General features: G+C 41.0%; 1 protein-coding gene across 4 annotated transcripts in view; it reads right to left on the reverse strand.

Moving 5' to 3' along the window:
- LOC125112613 (ankyrin repeat domain-containing protein 26-like) overlaps window positions 1–24214 on the reverse strand; it is a 96256-nt gene that overhangs the window by 64790 nt on the left and 7252 nt on the right. For all 4 annotated transcript variants that reach the window (XM_047754928.1, XM_047754929.1, XM_047754927.1 and 1 more), the window contains exons 4-11: window positions 21036–21142; window positions 20005–20075; window positions 12755–12788; window positions 9255–9324; window positions 4669–4729; window positions 4383–4582; window positions 3132–3261; window positions 1848–1906 (exon numbers count right to left, since the gene is read on the reverse strand). In XM_047754928.1, the coding sequence (XP_047610884.1) occupies window positions 1848–1906; window positions 3132–3261; window positions 4383–4582; window positions 4669–4729; window positions 9255–9324; window positions 12755–12788; window positions 20005–20075; window positions 21036–21142 (732 nt within the window). The remainder of the gene's footprint in view (window positions 1–1847; window positions 1907–3131; window positions 3262–4382; window positions 4583–4668; window positions 4730–9254; window positions 9325–12754; window positions 12789–20004; window positions 20076–21035; window positions 21143–24214) is intronic.

Below are 24214 nucleotides of genomic sequence, written 5' to 3' on the forward strand. Positions count from 1 at the left end.
TTCTTTTTTTTTTTTCTTTTTTTTTTTAATCTTTTTAGGGCCACCCCCTCAGCATATGGAACTTTCCAGGCTAGGGGTTGAATTGGAGCTGTAGCTGCCGGCCTACGAAACAGCCACAGAAATGCCAGATCTGAGCCTCATCTGTGACCTATACTACAGCTCTTGGCAACACCGGTTCCTTAACCCACTGAGCAAGGGCAGGGATCGAACCTGAGAAATCATGAATTCTAGTTGGGTTCATTACCGCTGAGCCATGATGAGAACTGCTAACTTTCCCATTCTTAACACCACTATCATTTTATCATCCTTCAGGGTTTAAAAAAATATCCTCAGAGTTCCCCTGTGGCACAGCAGATTAAAGATCGGCACTGTTAATATGGTAGCTCAGTTTGCTGCTATGCAGCAGGTTTGATCCCTGGCCCAGGAACTTCAACAGGCTGCTGGACATGGGCCAAAAAAAAAAAAAAAAAAAAACCCAAAAAAAATATCTTCAACATTCAGTAAGCCACTAATTGACACTGTGATCATTTTTCTTTCTTTTTCAGGAGCACCCATGGCATATGGAAGTTCCTGGGCCAGGGATCAAACCCATGCCACCACAGAGGCAACGGTAAATCCTTAACCCGTTCTTCCACAGCAGAAACTGTGCCACTGTAATCATTTTGTCTTACATTTCTAAACTGCCCTTTTTACAGTTTACAATGTGTTTTCACATTTGTTACCACATCTGTTCGCTACGCTTACCGAAGAGGTAAATCAGTACCATTTTTATGAAGGAGGTCATTGATATTCAAACAAGTTAAACAAGTTTTTCCAAGATTCCAAAGCTAGTAAGTGACACAACCAGGATGCTACTGTGTCTTTGGACTTCAAGCACAGTGCTGTACCACTCTGTAGCAGCTGTCTCTATCTCATCTCTTTCCACTTCTGTCACCTTAGAACAGGTCACCATTACTTTATACTTGTGTTACTTCAGGTATGGCTGCCATAAAGGTACTCAGTGCATGCTACTCTAACTATCCAAAAGGGCTTGTGCATAACCCCACATATTTATTACTATTCCCATGCTTTTATTTCTCCTGAAATGTTCCTTGCAGATCTACTTGATAATACAAATGTAATAATAGTCTCAAGTCTTAAGCACTATCTTTTCAAGGTCAAAGTGGTAAAAAACTACAATTCGGAATTCCCATTGTGGCTCAGGAGGTTTACAAACCCAACTAGTATCAGTGAAGACAGGGGTTTGATCTCTGGCCTCACTCAGTAGGTTGAGGATCCAGCGATGCCGTGAGCTGTGATGTAGGTTGCAGACATGGCTCAGATCCCAAATTGCCACGGCCATGGCATAGACTGGTGGCTGCAGCTCTGATTCAATCCCTAGCCTGGGAACTTCCATATACTGTGGGTGCAGCCCTCAAAAGACAAAAAAGACAAAAAAAAAAAACAACAACTACAATTTCATCTGTTTCTCTCCGAATCACACTAGGAGTTTTACACATCAAATACTAAAGAAACAGAGATTTGGCCAACAGTTACCTGGAATAATCCTTTCATTTTCAGATAAACTTAAATTCAGAACCCAAACTGAGTCCTTATGACTTTTCAGCCTTGGTTTTTGCACTACACTACCTGGGGGGGGTTCATTAGGTAAATCTTGCAAATTAATAGAAGTGTACTATGCAATAGTATTATATTTGGCACATAATTATTTTATTAATTACAGGTTAAAAATTTGATGGGTAAATGCAAAGGTGAAGTAAAAGCAGAGCATCCCCTCTCTTATGTTTTAACATCACTCTGTACTTATATTTTAAACTAAAAATAATAGTAATAATAGAAAACAGTACCTCAGAATCCCAAGGTGATTCTATATCATCCTCTTCTAATCCCAATGCTGACAACATATCTATAAAATGTCACAGATGGATTAGTGAGAACACTGATTATTATGACTTTTAAATACACAAAGAAGTCTATCTCCAATCATGAATATTTCAATGAAATAAAGTAGCAGCAAAGAATTTCAGAAGGTTGAAGCATTCTCAGCAAGAGAAAGTTGGCAGGAGATGGGAAACTTATGAAGAAAGAGAGCAAAAGTTAAATACTTTAAAAGAAGCGGAGAAGTTCCCCTTGTGGTACACTGGAAATGAATCCGACTAGGAACCATGAGGTTGTGGGCTCGATCCCTGGCCTCACTCAGTGGGTTAAGGATCCGGCGTTGCTGTGAGCTGAGGTGTAGGTTGAAGATGCAGCTCAGATTTGGTGTTGCTATGGCTGTGGTGTAGGCTGGCAGCTATGCTCTGATTAGACCCTTAGCCTGGGAACCTCTGTATGCTGCACGTGTGTGGCTCTAAAAAAAACCCCCCCAAAAAAAGTGGAGATCATATTTGGATCCACGTACTTTGAGGTTTTTATACTAGCTTTTTTTTTTTTTGTCTTTTTGTCTTTTTGCCTTTTTCTAGGGCCACACCTGCGGCATATGGAGGTTCCTAGGCCAGGGGTCCAATCAGAGCTGTAGCCGCCGGCCCATGCCAGAGCCACAGCAACTCGGTATCCGAGCTGCGTCTGCAACCTACACAGCTCCTGGCAACACCAGATCCTTAAACCACTGAGGCCAGGGACCAAACCCGAAACCTCATGGTTCCTAGTCAGATTCATTAACCACTGCACCACAATGGGAACTCCTTATACTAGTTTTTAAAAAAAATTTTTAAAACTGCACCCGTGGCATGCAGAAGTTTCCAGACCATGGATCAAACGCGTGCCACAGCAGTGACAACAACTGGATTCTTAATCCACTGAGCCACCAGAGAATTCCTATACTAACTGTTTTTTTTTGTTGTTTTTTTTTAGAGCCAAACCCATGGCACAGGGAGGTTCCCCGGCTAGGGGTCTAATGGGAGCTGTAGCTGCCAGCCTACACCATAGCCACAGCAATGCACGATCCAAGCCACAACTGTGACCTACACTACAGCTCACGGCAACACCAGATCCTTAACCCATTGAGCAAGGCCAGGGATCCAACCTGCAACCTCATGGTTCCTAGTCGGATTCATTTCCACTGTGCCACGATGGGAACTCTGACTAACTTTTAAACATAGAAAGACATCCAAAGATATTCACTAACTTACCACTTCTATTATTTCTGCGTGCTCCATTAACAGAAGTCAAATTGTCATGAGTTGTTGGCTCTTGTGGGGCACTTTCAATAACATCAGTACTATTTTCTTTTTTCCCAGTTTCTGGCTTTGTTTCTCCTTCCTATAAAAAAGATAAAATAAAACAAAAACCCAACTTCATTCACTGGGTCAATCAACCAAATTTTCTTCCAGTTCTTCTTAAATATGAGCTATATGTTACTAACAAGAGTCTGAGCATTTTTTACCTTTCTTTCCTTAATTTGGGTTTGTTTGATTTTTTTCTTTTTCTTTTTTTTTTTATTTTTACAGCCACACCCACAGCATATGGAGGTTCCCAGGCTAGGGGTCGAATCAGAGCTGTAGCCGCTGGCCTACACCACAGCCACAGGCCAGATCTGAGCCGTATCTGTGACCTATACCACAGCTCACAGCAATGGTGGATCCTTAACCCACTGAGTGAGACCAGGGATCGAATCTGCGTCCTCATGGATCCTACTCAGATTTGTTTCCTCTAAGGCTTGACGGGACCTCCACTTTTCTTAATTTAAATTTGAAATAATTTCTATATTTTATAATACAGAGTTTCTGCTCTCACTTAACCCCACTACTTCTGTTGCATCTGTATAATCATCTTTCTCATCTTGACCCTCATTCAATCTTTATATTCATCTTATCCTTCTCAAAGGAATTCTTCCCCTCCATTCCTCTTCCCATCTTCATATTCATCCAGCTGTTCTTTGAAGTTGCTTTCAAATCCTTTCCTTTCATAATGGCATACTTAAGAACTGTTTACTGCCACCAATATCTATAAACCTCAATCCTGCACAGACATGGCTCTTGTTACGACACCATTCTCCATCACGATCTGGAGGACTTCCACTTCTGGGTAGGATCTTTTTCATGCATCATAAGAATCAGGGGGATGATGTATGAAAAAGCAGAGTAAAAGAAAAAAGTAAAAAACCAAACAGAAATTCCCATTGTGGCTCAGCAGTAATGAACCTGACTAGTATCCATGAGGATGCAGGTTCGATTTTAGCCTCGCTTAGTGAGTTAAGAATTCCGAATTGCCATGAGTTGTGGTGTAGGTCACAGACGCAGCTTGGATCTGGTGTTGTTGTGGCTCTGCCATAGGCTGGCACCTACACCTCCAACTTGACCCCTAGCCTGGGAACATCCATATGCTGTGGGTAGGGTCCTAAAAAGCAAAAGCAAAACCAAACAAACAAAAAAACAACTTACCTTTGTAAGACCAAGGCCTGTTAAAGACTTGAAAGGTTTTAGAAAAGGTTCAGGTGATGGAAAGGCAGAATTAGAAAAGTCCTGGACGTTGATTGATGGTTTAGGAAAGGTTTCAACCACATCTTCATTTTCACTAGCAGAATTATTGTCCTCAAAGAAGGTATTATTTTCTGGTCCCACAATGCCACATTTTGCTTCTACTACAGTGAAAACAAGGTAGAGTACATGAAAACACCTGTCATTTCCAGTTAGTGAGTAACACAAGGATAGTCTTCCAATAACTTACTGATTTTCTTGGGCAGCTGAGAAGCACTCATTAGTGTTGTTAAGCTTGGTTTCAGTACAGGCTAGAGAAGAAAATAATAGCTTTAAGAATAACAAGTATATCAAATTTAATAAAACGATTATAAAATTCCCCAAGACCATATGATCTAAGGCCAAAAGCACAGGTTTTGGAGTCATTCTGACATGGATTCAAATCGTGGTTCTTCCATTTGCTAACCTACATGATCTCATGGGGTGAGAATTATGAGAGATGACATCTAGAGCCCCAAAATGTTACTTTTCTCACCCTTAATTGATTTTTACACAAATACTATGATATCCATTACATTACTTTCTTTAGTAAAATGAACAGAACTAGACTCACAGAGAACAGACTTGCTGTCAAGTGGGAGGGGAAAGGGAGTGGGATGGACCGGGAGTTTGGGGTTAGTAGATGCAAACTATTACATATAGAATGGATAAACAAAGAGGTCCTACTGTACAGCACAGGGAACTATCGCCAGTCTCTGGGGAGACACCATGATGGAAGATAATACAAGAAAGGGAATGAATATATCTGTATAACTGGGTCACTTTGCTGTACAACAGAAATTGACAGACCACTGTAAGTCAACTATAAAAAAAAATTTAAATAAGAAACTGAAGAGCTCCCTTCATGGCTCAGCAGTTAATGAACCCAACTAGGAACCACACAGATGCAGGTTCGATCCCTAGCCTTGCTCAGTGGGTTAAGGATCCGGCATTGCCATGAGCAATGGCATAGATCACAGACTCGGCTCGGATCCCACGTTGCTGTGGCTGTGGTGTAGGCCAGCAGCTGCAGCTCTGATTCAATCCCTAGCCTGGGAACTTCCAAATGCCACAGGTATGGCCCTAAAAAGCAAAAAAAATAAGAAGAAGAAAATAAGAAAATGAAATTAGCTGCTATATTTGCAGATGGACTTGCTTGATTTACATATGCATGAATCATCTCTTGTAAGAGTTTGGTTTTTATCATTATCTTATTTAGATGGGTTAGAACTGCAAACAGGATAAGCTGCTTCTATTTCATCTGCCAAAAATGATAAAGACAAATGATTGTCTATATTCAGCTCCTTCTAAGAAAGAGGGAAAAACAAGAGTAAACCCGTGTATGTGAAAGCCACATACATACTAAAGTGGAAGCCATAACCAAACATGCTCACAAGAGAGACAGAGAGAAGTGGACTAAAGGAACAGACACTGTCTGCAAGGAAAAATTAAGGTGAGGTGAATTGCTAAAAAAAAAAAAAAGTGGGGGAGGAGGAAAAAAGGAAAAAATGAGACATGACTAGTGAAATACAAACTTAAGGTAAAGAAAAAAAGGAAGGAGTTCCCGTCGTGGCGCAGTGGTTAACGAATCCGACTGGGAACCATGAAGTTGTGGGTTCGGTCCCTGCCCTTGCTCAGTGGGTTAAGGATCCGGCGTTGCCGTGAGCTGTGGTGTAGGTTGCAGACGCGGCTCGGATCCCGAGTTGCTGTGGCTCTGGCGTGGGCCGGTGGCTACAGCTCCGATTCAACCCCTAGCCTGGGAAAACCTCCATATGCCGCGGGAGCGGCCCAAGAAATAGCAACAACAACAACAATAACAACAACAAAAAGACAAAAAAAAAGAAAAAAAAAAGAAAAAAAGGAAAACATAAGTATAAAAAAGTATGTGGAGAATACATATATTTCAGTATTTATATATAATAGGTAAATAATATATCAGTACCACTAGGGATATACTATGATCAAAAGCCTCTGTTTTACGTGATTTCATTAGATACAAAGTATATATAAATTGTATATATAAATGTATTGCTCTCCAGTGAATTTTATAAAAACATCTAAGTATATTAAATATAAAACATAGGCTGTTGTTCTAATATCCCTGGTAATACTGATTTGTATTACTACATAGTTATTTGTTAATAAATACTACTGTAATTAAGAATTCAATTTTGTCACTATAAAGTAAGTCATTCAAGAGAGTGTCCATAGTGGCTCAGCAGTTAACAAACCCAACTGGTATCCATGAGGACAACGGTTCGATCCCTGGCCTTGCTCAGTGGGTTAAGGATTCAGCATTGCTGTGAGCTGTGGTGTAGGCTGCAGATTCAACTTGGATCTGGCATTGCTATGGCTGTGGTGTATGCCAGCAGCTGCAGCTCCAATTCGACCCCAAGCCTGGAAGCATCCATATGCCACAGGTCTGGCCCTAAAAAGATCCCCCAAAAATAAATAAAATAAAATAAGTCATTCACATAGTTGTACATGATCATCTATCACTACCTGAATACTGTAAATTATTACTAGAGAGAGAGAAAAATAGATAAAGGAATGTTCATAACACATCAACTTTCCACCTGAAGAAAGAACTGGTAATCAGAACTTCAAGGAGAATGTATGCCTTAAAAAACTATATTTAACATAAAATGAGATGGAGTTAAAAAGAAGGTCAAGAAATTTAAAATTCTAAGCTCACAACTGGCCAATATGGAAAAATATAATGTAACCTTTTTCTTCTTTATCACATACTTGTTATTTGTTTCCTTGTTATTTACGACATACTTCCTCAACATAACTCGACTGAACTTATACATCCTAAACATTAAAAGGGAATATAAATTTAAGTCATATTTTCAGAATTCAAATGGATTTAATTATATTAGGCATATTATATTACCTGTAACATTATACAGAATTCCATCTGCCTATTCATTTATTCACACTCAAAAATTAGTAAAATGCTTCTTACTTTCAAGACATTATTCTAGGTGTTCCAGGAGGTACACAATTATGTTCCCTGATCTCCAGTAGTTTACACTATTGCAGGGGCTAATAAATAAATATTTAAATAGCTATAATACAAAACATCTGAAATCTGAAATTTAAAAACTGTAATTCAGAATTCCCATTGTGGCGCAGCGGAAACTTATCCAACTAGGAACCATAAGGTTGCGGGTTCGATCCATGGCCTTGCTTAGTGGCTTAAGGATCTGGCATTGCCATGAGCTGTGGTGTAGGTCACAGACATAGCTTGGATCTGGTGTTGCTGTGGCTCTGGAGTAAGTTGGCAGTTGTAGCTCCAATTAGACCCCTAGCTTGGGAATCTCCACATGCTATGGGTGTGGCCCTTAAAAAAAAGGAAAAAATTTTTTTAAAATTAAAAATAAATAAATAAATAATAAAGAAAACTATAATTCAAAACAATTCTGAAATTGAAGGTTGCATCATATGGTTATTAAGAGTCTTTGCTTCTAGAAATGGTTATTATCTTAGACGAAGAGTTTTGAATATACTCTTAATGGAAAGATTTGGAAAACACAGTAGAATCCCTTTATAACATTTTTTTTTTCTTTTTAGGGCCACACCCATGGCATATGGAAGTTCCCAGGCTAGGGGTTGAAGTGGAGCTGCAGCTGCCGGCCTACACCACAGCCACAGCAATGCTGGATCCTCAACCCACTGAGCAAGGCCAGGGATTGAATCCACATCCTCATGGATACTAGCTGGATTCATTTCCACTGAGCCACAACGGGAATTCCCTCAACTATTCTCTTAGTCTTTTTTTTTTTTTTGGCCATACTCACAGCATGCAGAAGTTCCCTGGTCACGGAATGAACCTGCACCACAGCAGTGACAATGCCGAATCCTTAACTGCTAGGCCACCAGGGAACTCCTACTCTTGTAGTCTTAATGCAGAACTGAAGATAGAAGTAGAGGAAAAAAAAACAAAAACTCAGAGTTCCCATCCTGGCACGGCCGAAATGACTCTAACTAGGAACCATGAGGTTTTGGGTTCAATCCCTGGCCTCGCTCAGTGGGTTAAGGATCCAGCATTGCCATGAGCTGTGGCACAGACATGGCTCGGATTATGTGTAGCTGTGGCATAGGCCAGCAGCTATAGCTCCGATTCGCCCCTTAGCCTGGGAACCTCCATATGCTGTGGGTGCGGCCCTGAAAAGACAAAACAAACAAACAAACCTCTCCTAACAACTCTATGATACCAAAATAAAAAGTGTCCAGGGCGGGGGGGGGGGGGGGGGGAGAGATAATACATGCTATATAGTTTTGAAACTGAGAGGTTCCAGTGAGATTCCTAATTATTACAATAAATAATTGTATCCATTAAAGATTGCACTTAGACATGAGTATTACAAAAATCATGTCATCATGTCAGTATGGTTTTAAAAGTCATAGCAAAAATCCTTATCCTTGAGCATATTTCATATATCCTCCACTGTGGGAAAGCTTTTCCCAATACAATTTTCCTGTTAATTTTTCCAGCTAATTTTTTCTTCAGCTCCTGCCGAAGTGAAAAACAAAAACAAAAAACAACTGTCATTGGATGAAAATGCTGTGAAATTTGGTTGTGATGACTGTTGTACACCTATAAATGTGATAAAATTCGTTAATTAAAAGATTAAAGCGAAAAAAAACAATTGTCATATTTTTATAAAATGGTTTGTTCTCACCAACTTTCCATTACAAACATAAAATAATGATCGGAAGACCACTGATAAATTTTAAATACTACACAAAACTAAATTCAGCAGGAAAACTAATTTCACAAGAGCACTTTACCTTGGTATCAAAATCGAAGTCTTCATCTGATGTAGGCCATGAATCATCAACACCAGGTTTGTCAGAAAGCCTTAGAGCAAAAAATATACAACAAAAGTGAGTTCATTTCTTTTTCTTCTTTTTAGCATTTATTGGAGTATAGCTGATTCACAATGCTGTAATAATTTCTTCTTTTTAATAGTGCAGACCATGGATCAAATCTGCATCCTCATGGATACTAGTTGGGTTCGTTACCACTGAGCCACAAGAGGAACTCCAGACCTCATAAAATTTTTTTGTCATTTTTTTAAGGGCCGCACCTGCAGCATATGGAGGTTCTCAGTCTAGGGGTCCAATCGGAGCTGTATCTGCCAGCCTACACCACAGGCACAGCAACGCCAGATCCGAGCCAAATCTGCAACCTATACCACAACTCACGGCAATGCCAAATCCTTAACCCGCTGAGCAGGGCCAGGGTTCAAAACTGTGCCCTCATGGATGCTAGTCAGATTTGTTTCTGCTGAGCCATGACAGGAACACCTAGACTTTATAATTTTTAATGTTTAATCTCTCTATGAAAACTGTGGCATATAAATTAAACATGAATTTCTTTTACTTTATTGTTTTTTGGCTGCACCTTCACCATATGGAAGTCCCAGGCCAGGGATCTAATCTGAGCTGCACCTGTAGTGACACTAGATCCTTAACCCACTGTGCCACAGCGGGAGCTCTGTCCTTCGACTTCTGTCATTTAACTTTGAAAGTTTTCAGGAAACTCTCTGTGCTGTTTTAGAGTAAAGAGAAGGAATGGGACCTTCTTGATAAGTGATTTCCCTGCTTAAGAAGGAAGACTTTTTGTTTTGGTTTGGTTTTTTGCCTTTTTGTCTTTTCTAGGGCCGCACCCTCGGCACATGGACACGCCCAGGCTAGGAATCTAATCGAAGCTGTAGTCACCAGCCTACGCCAGAGCCACAGCAACACAGGATCCGAGCCATGTCTGTGACCTACACCACAGTTCATGGCAACCCCAGATCCTTAACCCACTGATCAAGGCCAGGGATCGAACCCGCAACCTCATGGTTCCTAGTCAGATTTGTTAACCACTGAGCCACAATGGGAACTCCAAGAAAGACTTTTTGACAGACACAGATTAGTCTTTGAACCAGGATCAGACATTGGAGAAGGAAGAGTGGATCTTTTTACTTTGTTTCAGGTCAAGTCTGTTCCAGTTCAAGTAAACAAAAGATAGGTCACTCACTGGATTAGCTTTTAGGATGTTTGGTGAAAACAAATTATTCTCAGGTTCTGCCAGGTATATTGGCTGTCACTGTTTGTTAGGAGAACTAAGAATGGGTCTTTACTAGATATTTCATAGGTTGGGAGAGATGGAAACAGAAACAGGTAACTAAAAGTTTTTTAAAAACAGCAGCCAGGAGGAGTTCCCATCATGGCTCAGTGGAAACAAATCCGACTAGCATCCATGAGGACGCAGGTTCAATCTCTGGCCTCCCTCATTGGGTTAAGGATCCGGCATTGCCAAGAGCTGTGGTGTAGGTCGCAGACTTGGCTCGGATCTAGCGTGGCTGTGGCTGTGGCTGTGATTTAGGCCAGCAGCTACAGTTCTGATTCACCCTCTAGCCTAGGAACTTTCATATGCTGAGAGTGCAGCCCTAAAAAAGAGAAAAAAAATTTAAAAATTAAAAATAAAATAAAAGCAGAGGGCAGGAGTTCTCATTGTGGCTCAGTGGAAACAGATCCAACTAGTAATCTACGAGGACCCCTGGCCTTGCTCAGTGCAAGGATCTGGCGTTGCTGTGAACTGTGATACAGGCTGCGGCTACAGCTCCAATTCGACCCTCAGACTGGGCACCTCCATGTGCCTCGGGTGCGGCCCTAGAAAGACAATAAATAAATAAAAACAGAGGCCAAATTTTAGCTGTCAGGGAACTTCCTTTAATATATAAATAGCCAATCTTTTACTTGATTTTTCTTTTGGTTTAAAGAAATTAACTCAACTCTACCAATATTTTGTGATAATCTATATAAGAAAATCATCTGAAAAAGAATGGATATGTGTATACACATAACTGTATCACTATGTTGCACAGCAGAAATTATCACAGCATTGTTGGGAGATCCTGTTGTGGCCGAGCAGGTTACAAACCAAACTAGCATCCATGAGGGTGTGGGTTCCAACCCTTGCCTCGCTCAATGGAGGCAAGCTGCAGACATGCCTCGGATTCCACCTTGCTGTGGCGTGGACCAGCAGCTGCAGCTCCAATTTGACCCCTAGCCTGGGAACCTCCACATGCCCCAAGTGCAGCCCTAAAAAGCAAAAATAAATAAATAAATAAAGTCTAATTATTTTTCCTATACAAAATCCTGGTTATTCACGCCCACATAAACTAGCTAGCTCTTAAAAACCCTCCAAAGCACTCAGACAACCAAGGAAAGAGAGCAGTAAAAACAGTGTCTTTGTAGCCATGCATCTATTTCCCTAAGTACAACTAAATATCTTCCTTCCTATGGGCTCCTCTCCCAGATCACTCTTTTCCAGGGCTCAAGGTCAGTCTCCAACCTTTAAGATTTCAGCGTATGAAGGCAACGATTCCTAAACCAAGGATGAGCTCAAGTGACCGTGAGTAGGAGCTCTCTAGTTCCCTGTTCCTGGCAAACAGACTGACTGGAGCCTCGTCATTCACTCCCAACACAGACATGGTGCCAGCTACCCAACTGAGGTCTATGACTGATTTCTAAAAAGAAGACAGACTCTAGGAACAAAAAAGAAAACTTCAGAGAGCCAGGAGAGGGTACGTGCCTGAAGGGAAAACCAGACTGGGAAGTCAGTAAGTAGATACTGAATTTAATTAACATAACATGGGCTATACATAGATATGCTTCTCTTATTTAAAAAAATACATCTTAAGGACAGTCGTTATCATTATACCTAAGAAGACTTGCCTAAGAAGGTCCTGCCTATGTAAAATTCTATGGTTTTGTGGCCACAGCTACCTAGGATCTGCCCTAACACTTTAATGGTAAAAACAAAGTACTAGTTAGCACTGTGACTGTCAAATACATCAGAACAAAGGATTAGACTAATGAGGCTTCTGAGGAAAACTCGAAATAGGAGTTAATATGTAGCCAAGTTTGACTTTCTGAGTTAATCAGATGTGGGTTTATATCTTGAACCCAGTGATGCATGGACTTCTCAACTTCTGCTGAGGGATGAGAGTGGGTCTGGGGAACAGGCAGGCTTACAGTCAAATCATAGGTCAGCTTCTCCTTAATTATGGAATCATGAGTCAATTAATCAATCTCCCTGAACCACAGTCACCTAATTAAACAGACTATAATAGCATAGTCACTTTGCAAAGCTGTTGTGATGACTCTGTGAAGTGACAAATATTAAGCACACACTACAGTGTCCAACCCAGAGTAGAACATCCAGCAAACATTAGTTTCTTTTCTCTGTATTCCTATAGTTAGCCTATTATTTGTAAAAATTCATAAAATCCTACCTGCTTAAAGAGTCTTCTTCAGAACTCTCATCCACTATTAAAAAAAAAAAAGTAAAACACATTTTAAATCACTAAAAAAAATTACAGCATATTCAAAGTATAAAACTGATGCTTTGTTAACAAGAAATCCTTTGGGACCACACCTGAAGATTACACTGGGGTGAGAGTTCCTACTATGGCTCAGCAGGTTAAGAACCTGACTAATATCCATGAGGGTGTGGGTTTGATTCCTGGCCTTGCTCAGTGGGTTAAGGATCTGGCTGTGACGTAGGCTGAGTATTCGGCTCATATCTGGCCTTTCCATGGCTGTGGTTGTAGGCTGGCAGCTGCAGCTCTGATTCAACCTCTAGTCTGGTAACTTTCATATGCCACAGGTAGAGTCTTAAAGAAAAAAGAGATGAAAAAAAAAAAAGAAGTGGTGTTTATCAAAATTTGATACCTAAAAATGAACTTCTATTTACAGTGACTACAATCCTAACCAAACTCAATGAGACCTACAGAAAAAAATTCCATTAGTAGATCAGTGTCATAAACTGACAAAAGCAACTTAAACAGCACAGTATTTCTGGACTTCCATCATTCAGAGAAGCTGGAAGAGAATACATGCATTTTGCTCTGACATAACTTCTCCAGCTCTTCAGTTTAGGATAAAAACACCCTATCACAAGGAATCTTGGTCTACAGGCACTGCATTTGAAAGCGTGTAAAACCTGGCAAACAAACTCTGGCCCTATCTCTATTTGCAGGGTAAGTGTGAAAGACTTTATGATTTCGGTTTTACAACGTATAATCTCTTGAAAGGAGGATGGGGAAGGGAAAAGGGGTAAAGGGAGTCAACTGGACAGTGAGGAATGGAAAGTAGACTTTTGGTGATGACTTTTTTTTTAATTTATTTTTTGGTGATGACTTCTTGATTTATTACAAACAGGGATGGAGCAAATATGAATCAAAACTGGGTATCCATATAATTAAAGCACAATCTTTATTCTAACCTTAAAATAGAAATCATGATGCATATTTTATATAAGAATTTTACTTTATTTTAGTAATATTGTAATTACCTAATAGTACCGTATAATTTATGTACAAATATCTGTTATCACCAAAAGTAAAAAGAATAGTAATAATAACCAGCACTACAACTTAAACAATTTTAAGACAACACCAAAAATTAAGTCGGTGCTATAAGCGCTGTGCAGAAAGGATTCTGTACAGCAGGTCTAAGCCTGCTATCCTTAGAAAGTCCTGCTTGAGTTCTCGTCATGGCTCAGTGGAAACAAATCTGACTAGCATCCATGAGAATGCAGATTCAATCCCTGGCTTCACTCAGTGGGTTAAGGATCTGTTGTTGGCCGTGAGCTGTGGTGTAGGTTGCAAACGAGGCTCAGATCTGGCATTGCTGTGGCTGTGTCTTAGGCCAGCACCTGTAGTTTCAATTCAACCCCTAGCCTGGAAACCTCCAAATGCCTCGGGTTTGGCCCTAAAAACAAAGACCAAAAAAAAGAAAGAAAGTAAAAAAGAAAAGTCCTGCTTGACTGATTAGCCAATGGTTGGTGTCTAGGAACCAGGATCTGGGGGGGGGGGCGGTTCCCACCACACCCTCAGGGATAAGAGTGGCTCCCAAGCCTACTGTTAGTACAAACAATGGGGCTTATGCAGAACTCCTGCTTTCCTTCTCAGAGCCCGGACCTCTGGCATATGCCAGGGAGAGAATGTTTATATGACAAACTTGTGATTAAAAAGAAAACCTCGGGCATTGATTCTCAAGAGAGACTCTGGTCCTCCTGGACCTTTCACCTGTGATGTCATCATCTGATGCTGGAGGAATGACACCACGCAATAACTCCACGGAGAGAGGGCTTCTGCAAGCTTGTGCCTGCTTTCCTCCAGACTTTGCCCCATGCGCCTTTTCCCTGTGCTGATTTTGCTTTGTATTTCTTCACTGTAATAAATCACAAGCCTGACTACAACCACAGGCTAAGTCCTAGGAGTTCTAGTGAATGGCTGAACCCAGTATGGTTGGGGAATCTCTGAAACAGCTGCATTATTTACATGAAACCTGTATTATTTGGATTAATGTATTCCAAAGACTACCTTTCATCAAATCTGTTTTTCTTGCTATCTGTCTTAGAGACTCCTCTATTATTAGATCCATTTGAATAAAGGCATAAAAGGGATAGATGAACCAGTGATGTTAGAAAATAATGTGAAACAAGCAATGATCCTACTCTAACCAGAATAAAAAGAGAGAGAATCCTGATGATTAATAATGTTCTATAGTATGAAAGTTCCTACAAAGAAAAGGAAAAGATCAAGTATTCTCTTTAATTTTCTACAATTAAACAGGGATTAATTCCTTTTTAGAATAGGATTCTTCAGTTAACTTGGGTAATAAAAAATGTAAATATTATATATAATAAAATAATGTACTACTGATTATAGAGTTCTTTTGTTTCTTTTTCCTAATTTCTTATAAAATTAAAAACATGGCTCACCTATTAGGGCAGTTGTTGACCAAAAAAAGTCAAAAAGCTAAAAAAAAAATTGTATCCAAAATGTAGGGTGAGTTATCCAATTCATCTCAAAAATAGAGGATTTGATCATTAAAAATCAATAGTATTCAACTCTTTTAGGGGGGAAAAAAGGAATTATATTCTGGTTAACCCAGAGATTACAAATTTCTGAAAAAATACAATACCTTAAATGTATTTCACATTAAAACTATGCCAGATAAGGGAGTTCCCATTGTGGCTCAGTGGTTAGTCAACGAACCCGACTAGCATCCATTAGCATGCAGGTTCGATCCCTGGCCTTGCTCAGTGGGTTAAGGATCTGGGGTTGCCATGAGATGTGGTATAGGTCGCAGACATGGCTTGGATCCCACATTGCTGTGGCTCTGGCATGTGCCATCAGCTATAGCTCTAATTGGACCCCTAGCCTGGGAACCTCCATATGCCAAGGGAGCAGCCCTAAAAAAGACAAAAAGACAAAAAAAAAAAAAACCTATGCTAGATAAAACTTAATTTCTATGTAAAAATCTAGAAGACACTTTAAAATTATGGGTGATTTGGAGTTCCCGTCATGGCTCAGCGGTTAACGAATCTGACCAGTATCCATGAGGATGTGGGTTTGATCCCTGGCCTCACTCAGTGGGTTAAGGATCCGGCGTTGCCGTGACCTGTAGTGTAGGTTGAATACGTGGCTTGGATCCGAGTTGCTATGGCTGTGGTGTAGGCTGGCAGCTGTAGCTCCAATTGGACCTCTAGCCTGGGAACCTCCATATGCCTCAGGTGCGGCCCTAGAAAAACAAAAAAGTAATTAATTAATTAAATAAATAAATTTTGGGTGATCATCATCAGTAACACTATCATTGTGGAACAGATGTAAAGAAATTTAGCTTAAGAAATTAACAAAATAAGAGTTCTCTTGCGGCACAGCAGAAACGAAAATGAATCTGACTAGTATCTATGAGGATGAAGGCTCCATCCCTGGCCTAACTCAGTGAGTCGGCAATCCAGCATTGCTGAGCTGTGGTGTAGGTCACAGACACAGCTCAGGTCTGGTGTTGCTATGGCTGTGCAATAGGCCTGCAGCTGCAATTTCAATTTGCCCCCTAGCCTGGGAACTTTCACAGGCCACATGAGTGGCCCTCAAAAAAAAAAAAAAGGAAGAAAGAAATGAACAGAATATAAGACAAATTTAGGATAGGTAGCCAATTTCGTTAAAAGGAGATATACACATTTTGCAAACACATGTATCCTAGAAACATGTTCTAATAGTAGCAGATGCAAAGACAATTTTCTTTAGAGATGAAATTCAGAAGGGAGGAGTAAAAGCAGAGATACTAGAAGCCAAATGAAAAGAGAATCAAGAGACACAGCACTAACAAAAGTCAGATACTGACTTTTTTTACTGATATCACCAGAATTTCCAAACTACTGAGAACTAGTATATGCAGCATATCACTTTCTTTTTTCTCTGTGGTATTATATTAGTTTTTTGTAATGAAATATGTAAAAGATGTCAGTTTCCCCACACTACTGGTCTATAAATGATTTTTCATCCACACTTGAAACTCAGTCAAAACATGGCCGCAGTGATTCCCTATAAGAGTCAGGGTCTGACGCCAAATTCCCACTGGTGCTGCCACAATTTGTTTCAGGTTTCATCTAGAAGAGCTTACCAAAGACTTGAGAAAAACTTTCAAGTGTTTCCACAAGAAGCAGTGAAGAAAGACAACAATTTTTCCTCACACTTGACTTCCAGGTTTTGACAAACTTTGGAGAAACGCTGGCAGGTGTGCTCACCAGACCAGACCATTTTCCCCACCCCGCATGGGCAGCTGCCGCAGTTATACAGTTAGGTAGGACCTTGGGAGATGTGACCATTTTTCCACATGTGGACATCAGAGGTACCAAGCACGTAAAAAGTAGATGCTGGAACTCTTAAATTGTTCTTTTGAAAAAGTTACCACCAAAGAGCTTGTAAGAGTTAAATATAGGAGTTCCCGTCGTGGCGCAGTGGTTAACGAATCCGACTAGGAACCATGAGGTTGTGGGTTCGATCCCTGGCCTTGCTCAGTGGGTTAAGGATCCATTGTTGCCGTGAGCTGTGGTGTAGGTTGCAGATGCAGCTCAGATCCCGCATTGCTGTGGCTCTGGCGTAGGTCGGCGGCTACAGCTCTGATTCAACCCCTAGCCTGGGAACCTCCATATGCCGCGGGAGCGGCCCAGGAAATAGCAAAAAGACAAAAAGCCAAAAAAAAAAAAAAGAGTTAAATACAATCTTCTTTTCCATACTTTTACTTGATATAATTGATGCTCCCTAATCGAAGTTTTCATTAAAAAAATTTTTGCAGTATCACTATCTCTAAATTCTCTCCTACTTCTGTTTCCTTTTTCCTTTACTTTTTTTCTTTTCTCTTCTTTTTTTGCTTTTTAGGACCACACATGAGGCATATGGAGGTTCCCAGGCTAGGGGTCAAATGCGTGCTATAGCTGCCAGCCTACACCACAGCCACAGCCAGAGAAGATCCAAGCTGCATCTTCGACCCACACCACAGCTCAGGGAAAAGCCGGATCCTTAACCCACTGAGCGAGACCAGGGATCGAATTTGAATCCTCATGGATCCTAGTCATTTTCATTTCCACTGTGCCACAAAGGGAACTCCCTTCTTTTTCCTTTTTAATTTTGATTTTGAACAGTTTTATTTACTACATTCAGATGAACAAATGTAGAAACTGATCTATGTGGAGTAACTCTGCTTCCCTCTATCTCATGATTCTAAGTCCTCAGTTGAGGGCTTTGTACTTCCATAAACAATTTTTTTTTGGCCACGCCTGCGGCATGGAGAAGTTGCTGGGCCAGGGAGCAAACCCAAGCCACAGCTGTAACCAGAGCCACATCAGTGACAACACCGGATCCTTAACCCACTGCACCACCAGGAGAACTCCCTATGGACATCTTTTTGTAACTGGCTGGTACTCAAAATCCTTGAATAGAATCCTGATGGTATGTGACTCCCAGGTTGCCTCCAAGACACCTTCACTTTGTCCCCTTGTAGAGGTAAGTACCTCTCCTACTTTTCTCCAGCTTCTCCTCAAGTCTTCTTTACTAACCATTCCCACAGCACCCTTTATGCACCAGCTAAACAGAACTCCTAAATCCTGCCAAGCTCACTCATGCATCTTAGCCTTTGCATTATTGTTCTATCAAACATGTAAACTTTTTTTGTTTGTTTTGAATTTTAGGGCTGCACCCATGGCATATGGAGGTTCCCAGGCTAAGGGTCAAATTGGAGCTGCAGCTGCCAGCCTACACCACAGCCGCAGCAATGCAGGATCCAAGCCGAATCTGCAACCTACACCACAGCTCACGGCAAGGCTGGATCCTTAACCCACTGCGCGAGGCAAGGGATCGAACCTGCAACCTCATGGTTCTTAGTCGGATTCATTTCCACTGCACCACAAAGAGAACTCCCAAACATGTAATCTTAATATATGTTTCTCCTACCAAACACTGTCCTTTTGCCTCTTTGTCTGGCAAATTTCCCCTCACTCTGCATGCTTACCTTAAAGCCTACCCACTTTTGAAAAACTCATTTCCTCACCATAGACTTAAAGTATCTGGCACATGTGAAACACCAATATAATAAAGAAGAAAATACTTCAGGACAATTATAAACACCTGGTGGACTCTGGGACAGAGTAAGCACAGACAGAGTAATGAACAAAAATGACAATAATAATAACAAGCTCTTGGAGAACAGGGACTGTGTGTTTAAAATGTTTGCATTCTGTAACATCCAAAGCGCTTAATACCTAAAAGACACTTGATAGTTATTTGTTAAGTGGACAAATTAACAAATAAATAAAAATGTTTTCTTTGAAAATTCTGTTTTAAAAAAACACAGAAAAGACGCAGGGACAACTCTATTCTAATATGAGCACCCTGAAGACCCAAACTCTGTCTTTTCCATCTCTGTATCCCCTATAACTTATAAAAACAACATACAGAAGTTCTTTGGGGGTTCTCACTGTGACTTAGCGATAATGAATCCAACTAGCATCCATGAGGATGCGGGTTCAATCCCTGGCCCCACTCAGCGGGTTAAGGACCTGACATTACCGTGTGCTGTGGTGTAGGTTACAGACACAGCTCAGATCTGGCATTGCTGTGGCTGTGGCGCAGGCCAGCAACTGCAGCTCTGATTCAACCCCTAGCCTGAGAACTTTCATATCCTGGAGTGTGACCCTTAAAAAAAAAAAAAAGAAGTTCTTTGATTGACAGAGGTCTACTAACACGTCCTCATACAGTGGGTTAAGGATCTGGTGTTGCCACAAGCTGTGGTGTAGGCTGCAGATGCTGCTCTGACCTGGTATTGCCATGGCTGTGGCGTAGGTTACATCTGCAGTTCTTATTTGACCCACAGGCCAGAAACTTCCATATGCCACAGGTGTGACCGTAAAAAGGAAAAAAAAAACCTTTTTCTTTTTTACACAAAATATAACATGGGATTTTAGGAGCCATCATTACATGAATAAATTTCTTTTCAGACAACACTGTCTCTGATCTGAAATTACCAACAATTGATTTCTTAAATAATTCTAAAAGCTAGACTATTAAGAAATTAATTTTAAAAATAAAAATACACATGAAATTTACACAATTTTTTTTTCATTGGTCTTTCATTATCAAAACTCCCTCCCTCTCACATTACCTCTGGCAGGATCATTAAGAGAAAGTCTTACCTAGGTTGCTATTTAGAGAAGGACTTTTAGGTCTCTTTTCTTCCTTATATTCAGAAATCAGTTGGCGATTGCTATGTATAAAAAATACGAGTGATAAATAATGTTACTATTTTAATACTAATATGAAAAACAAATACCAAATATATTAAATTCTTAGATTACTGCAGATAATATCAGAGCTAATGTCAAAATGTCAGCTGTTCCATATACTTCAAATTTGTATTCTACAAACTTTTTGGTTATCATACAATTAAAGGATTAAAAAAAAGGAAGGTGAAGTACTCATGAACTGCAGGCAGTAAAGCTCAGTAAATTAACTAGGGGGGGCCTGACATATGGAAAGTATCTCGAACTCAGAAATCCTTGCTCTATAACCAACAGTTATTTGTCCCGGGAAGAGGTGCCTCTCCTCATCTCAAAGACTTCTACTTTAAAACTGGGGTCTCACTGCCTTATTTTACAAGGTGTTAGGAGGATTCGATGAAATAACATACCCCCAAAATGCTCAGAGAAAGACTGAAAGAATGGAAAAATTCTTGAACTTCATCACTAAAATTACTTTTGAATCCCAAATAAAATCCACTGAGTGTTTTTTTCATAGGTTTAATATTCCCACCTTATAGTTTTCAGAAAAAAAGTTACTAATTATGGTGATTAGCTGTTTTCTCTTTCTGTTTTGTAATTTAGAAACTCTCTTCTATTATATAACTTGTAAGTAAATTTATCTATAAATATATGACCTCGTTAAATTAGGTAACATAGGAGTTCCCTTCATGGCTCAGAGGTTAACGAACCCGACTAGGATCCATGAGGATGCAGGCTCAATCCCTGGCCTTGCTCAGTGGGTTAAGGATCTGGCATTGGCGGAGCTGTGGTGTAGGTCGCAGACACAGATCCGATCTGGTGTGGCTGTGGCTGTGGTGTAGGCCAGTGACTGCAGCTCTGATTAGACCCCTAGACTGGGAACCTCCATATGCCACGGGTGGGGCCATAAAAAGAAAAAGAAAAAGAAAAAAAGAAAACTACTATACCTTTTGATCTTATCAACCACATGCATATTTGCTTCTTTCTCTGCTAAAAAGTCCACCATTTGCTGTTTGTTTTCACGGACAGCAAGTAAAAGTGGTGTAAGATCATCCTGTAAAACAGCAAAAACAATTTATATTGTACAAAATTACATATTTCTAAAATGAACCTTAGAATACATAAAAGATTCTCTGAACTTAAACATATACTATAGAAAGCAAATAAGGAGTTCCTGTCTTCGCACAGCGGAAATGAATCGAAGAACCATGAGATTGTGGGTTTGATCCCTGGCCTCGATCAGTGGGTTAAGGATCCAGCATTGCTGTGAGCTGTGGTGTAGGTCACAAACATGGCTTGGATCCAGCTTTGCTGTGCCTTTGGTATAGGCCAGCAGCTATAGCTCCAATTCAACCCCTAGCCTGGGAACCTTTATATGTCATGGGGGAGGCCCTAAAAAGACAAAAACACAGGAGTTCCCATCGTGGCACAGTGGTTAACGAATCCAACTAGGAACCATGAGGTTGCGGGTTCAATCCCTGGCCTTGCTTAGTGGGTTAAGGATCCAGTGTTGCCGTGAGCTGTGGTGTAGGTTGCAGACACGGCTTGGATCTGGCTGGTGGTTACAGCTCCAATTAGACCCCTAGCCTGGGAACCTCCATATGCTGTGGGAGAGGCCCTAGAAAAGGCAAAAAGACAAACAAAAAAGAAAAGAAAAAAGAAAGTAAATAAAAAGGAGCCCCTTCCTTCCCTGTGCTCCTTCTCTTTAAAATGATCCAGGGAGTTCCAACTGTAGCTCAGCAGGAAGGAACCAAACTAGTATCCATGAGGACGTGGGTTTAATGCCTGACCTCGCCCAGGGGGATAAGGATCTGGTGTTTCCACAAGCTGCAGTATGGGTCTCGGGTTGTGCCGTCACTGTGGCTGTGGCATAGGCCAGTGGCTGTGGCTTTGATTTGACCCCTAGCCTGGGAACTTCTATATGCTGCGCATGCAGCCCTAAAAAAAAAGCAAAAAATAAAATGATCCTCCTCTACCACTTTGAAAGATGAACTGCAAAGACATTCTCTAAAACTCACTTCGAACATTTACTGGTTCTGAGCATCTTTGCCTCTCTTACAGCATTTATCAGGTAGACCATAAGTGTAGTTATTTTATTGCTCTACTACTACTCTAAACACTACTCCAAGATAATCATTTCACTACGAAATCAATTGCATTTTTATGGAACAATGCTGAGAAGAAAGATATAATACTGTCTGCAGTATGCATAACCTGTCCATCTATGGCCATGATTAACCCCATAAGGTTTACAGACATTCCAATGGGAAGATGATTATTTACATACACGTATATGTAAAGAAAAACAGTTCTTTTAAAAAAACAATTTATGGAGCTCCTGCTATGGAACAGCAGGTTAAAGACCCTGCATTGTTTCTGAGACAAGGAGAACTCGATTCCCAGCCTAGAGCAGTGAGTTAGGGATCCAGCATTGCCACAGCTGTGACACAGGTTACAGCTACACCTCAGATTGGATCCCTGGCCCAGGAACTTTCATATTCCATGGGTGTGTCCAAAAAACAAATAAACAGGAGTTCCCATCGTGGTGCATTGGAAACAAATCCAACTAGGAACCATGAGGTTTCAGGTTCGATCCCTGGCCTTGCTCAGTGGGTTAAGGATCCAGCAATGCCGTGAGCTGTGGTGTAGGTTGCATGCGGCTGGGATCTGGCATTGCTGTGACTGTGGTGTAGGCCGGCAGCTATAGCTCCAATTAGACCAATAGCCTGGGAACCTCCATGTGCCACAGGTGCAGCCCTAAAAAGACAAACAAAACAAAACAAAACAAAAAACAATTTATAGGTTCTAACTTACCATTCTTCAGAGATTATCATAAAACATGAGCTAGACTATAAATTAATATAGACAATTTTTTAAATCTTGAAATATTTATCAAAATAAACTGTACAACAGGAATTGTAAACTCAAATGCTTAAGAAAGCAAAGTCGGTGACCAGAGTAAGCAGAGAATTCAGATGAGGAGAACAGACAGGGAACATAGGACCCACATGGAGGGGTGGCCCCTGCACAGCAGACCAAATAGTCCTAAGGGCTCAAGGAGGACCAGATTGCTTCTTTAAGAGGAGCCTGAGGGAGTTCCTGTCGTGGTGCAGTGGTTAACGAATCCGACTAGGAATCATGAGGTTTTAGGTTCAATCCCTGGCCTTGCTCAGTGGGTTAAGGATCCATTGTTGCCGTGAGCTGTGGTGTAGGTTGCAGACGCAGCTCAGATCCCGCGTTGCTGTGGCTCTGTCGTAGGTCGGCGGCTACAGCTCCGATTCGACCCCTAGCCTGGGAACCTCTGTATGCCGCTAGAGCGGCCCAAGAAATAGCAATAAGACCAAAAAAATAAAAAAATTTAAAAAAAATTAAAAAAAAAACAACAGAGGAGCCTGAGGAGTTCCCGTCGTGGCACAGTGGAATCGAAGTCGACTAGGAACCATGAGGTTACAGGTTCGATCCCCCAGCCTCACTCAGTGGGTTAAGGATCTGGCGTTACTGTGGCATAGGCTGGCAGCTGTAGCTCCGATTTGACCCCTAGCCTGGGAACCTCCATGTGCCGCTGGTGTGGCCCTAGAAAAGACAAAAAGCCAAAAGGCCAAAAAAAAAAAAAAGGAGCCTGAAATGCAGATTTCTGTGATTTTTTTTTTTGTCTTTTGTCTTTTTAGGGCTGCACCCTCAGCATATGGAGGTTCCCAGGCTAGGGGTCCAATCAGAGCTACAGCTGCTGGCCTATACCACAGCCACAGCAATACCAGATCCAAGCTGAGTCTTCAACCTACACCATAGCTCACGGCAACGCCAGATCCTTAACCCACTGAGCAAGGCCAGGGATCAAACCCACAACCTCATGGTTCCTAGTAGGATTCATTTCCGCTGCGCCATGACAGGAACTCCCCCCACCTTTTTTTTAGAGCTGCACCCACGGCATACAGAGGTTCCCAGGCTAGGGGTTGAATAGGAGCTGGAGCCACTGGCCTACACCACAGCTACAGCAACGCCAGATCCAAGCCACATCTTTGACCTACAGCATAGCCCCACAGCAGCATTATTCTTTAACCCACAGCAACATTGTTCTTTAAGGCCAGGGATCGAACCTGCATCCTCATGGATGCTAGTCAATTTG

Source organism: Phacochoerus africanus, chromosome 12, assembly GCF_016906955.1.
Source record: "Phacochoerus africanus isolate WHEZ1 chromosome 12, ROS_Pafr_v1, whole genome shotgun sequence".
Classification (NCBI taxonomy): domain Eukaryota; kingdom Metazoa; phylum Chordata; class Mammalia; order Artiodactyla; family Suidae; genus Phacochoerus; species Phacochoerus africanus.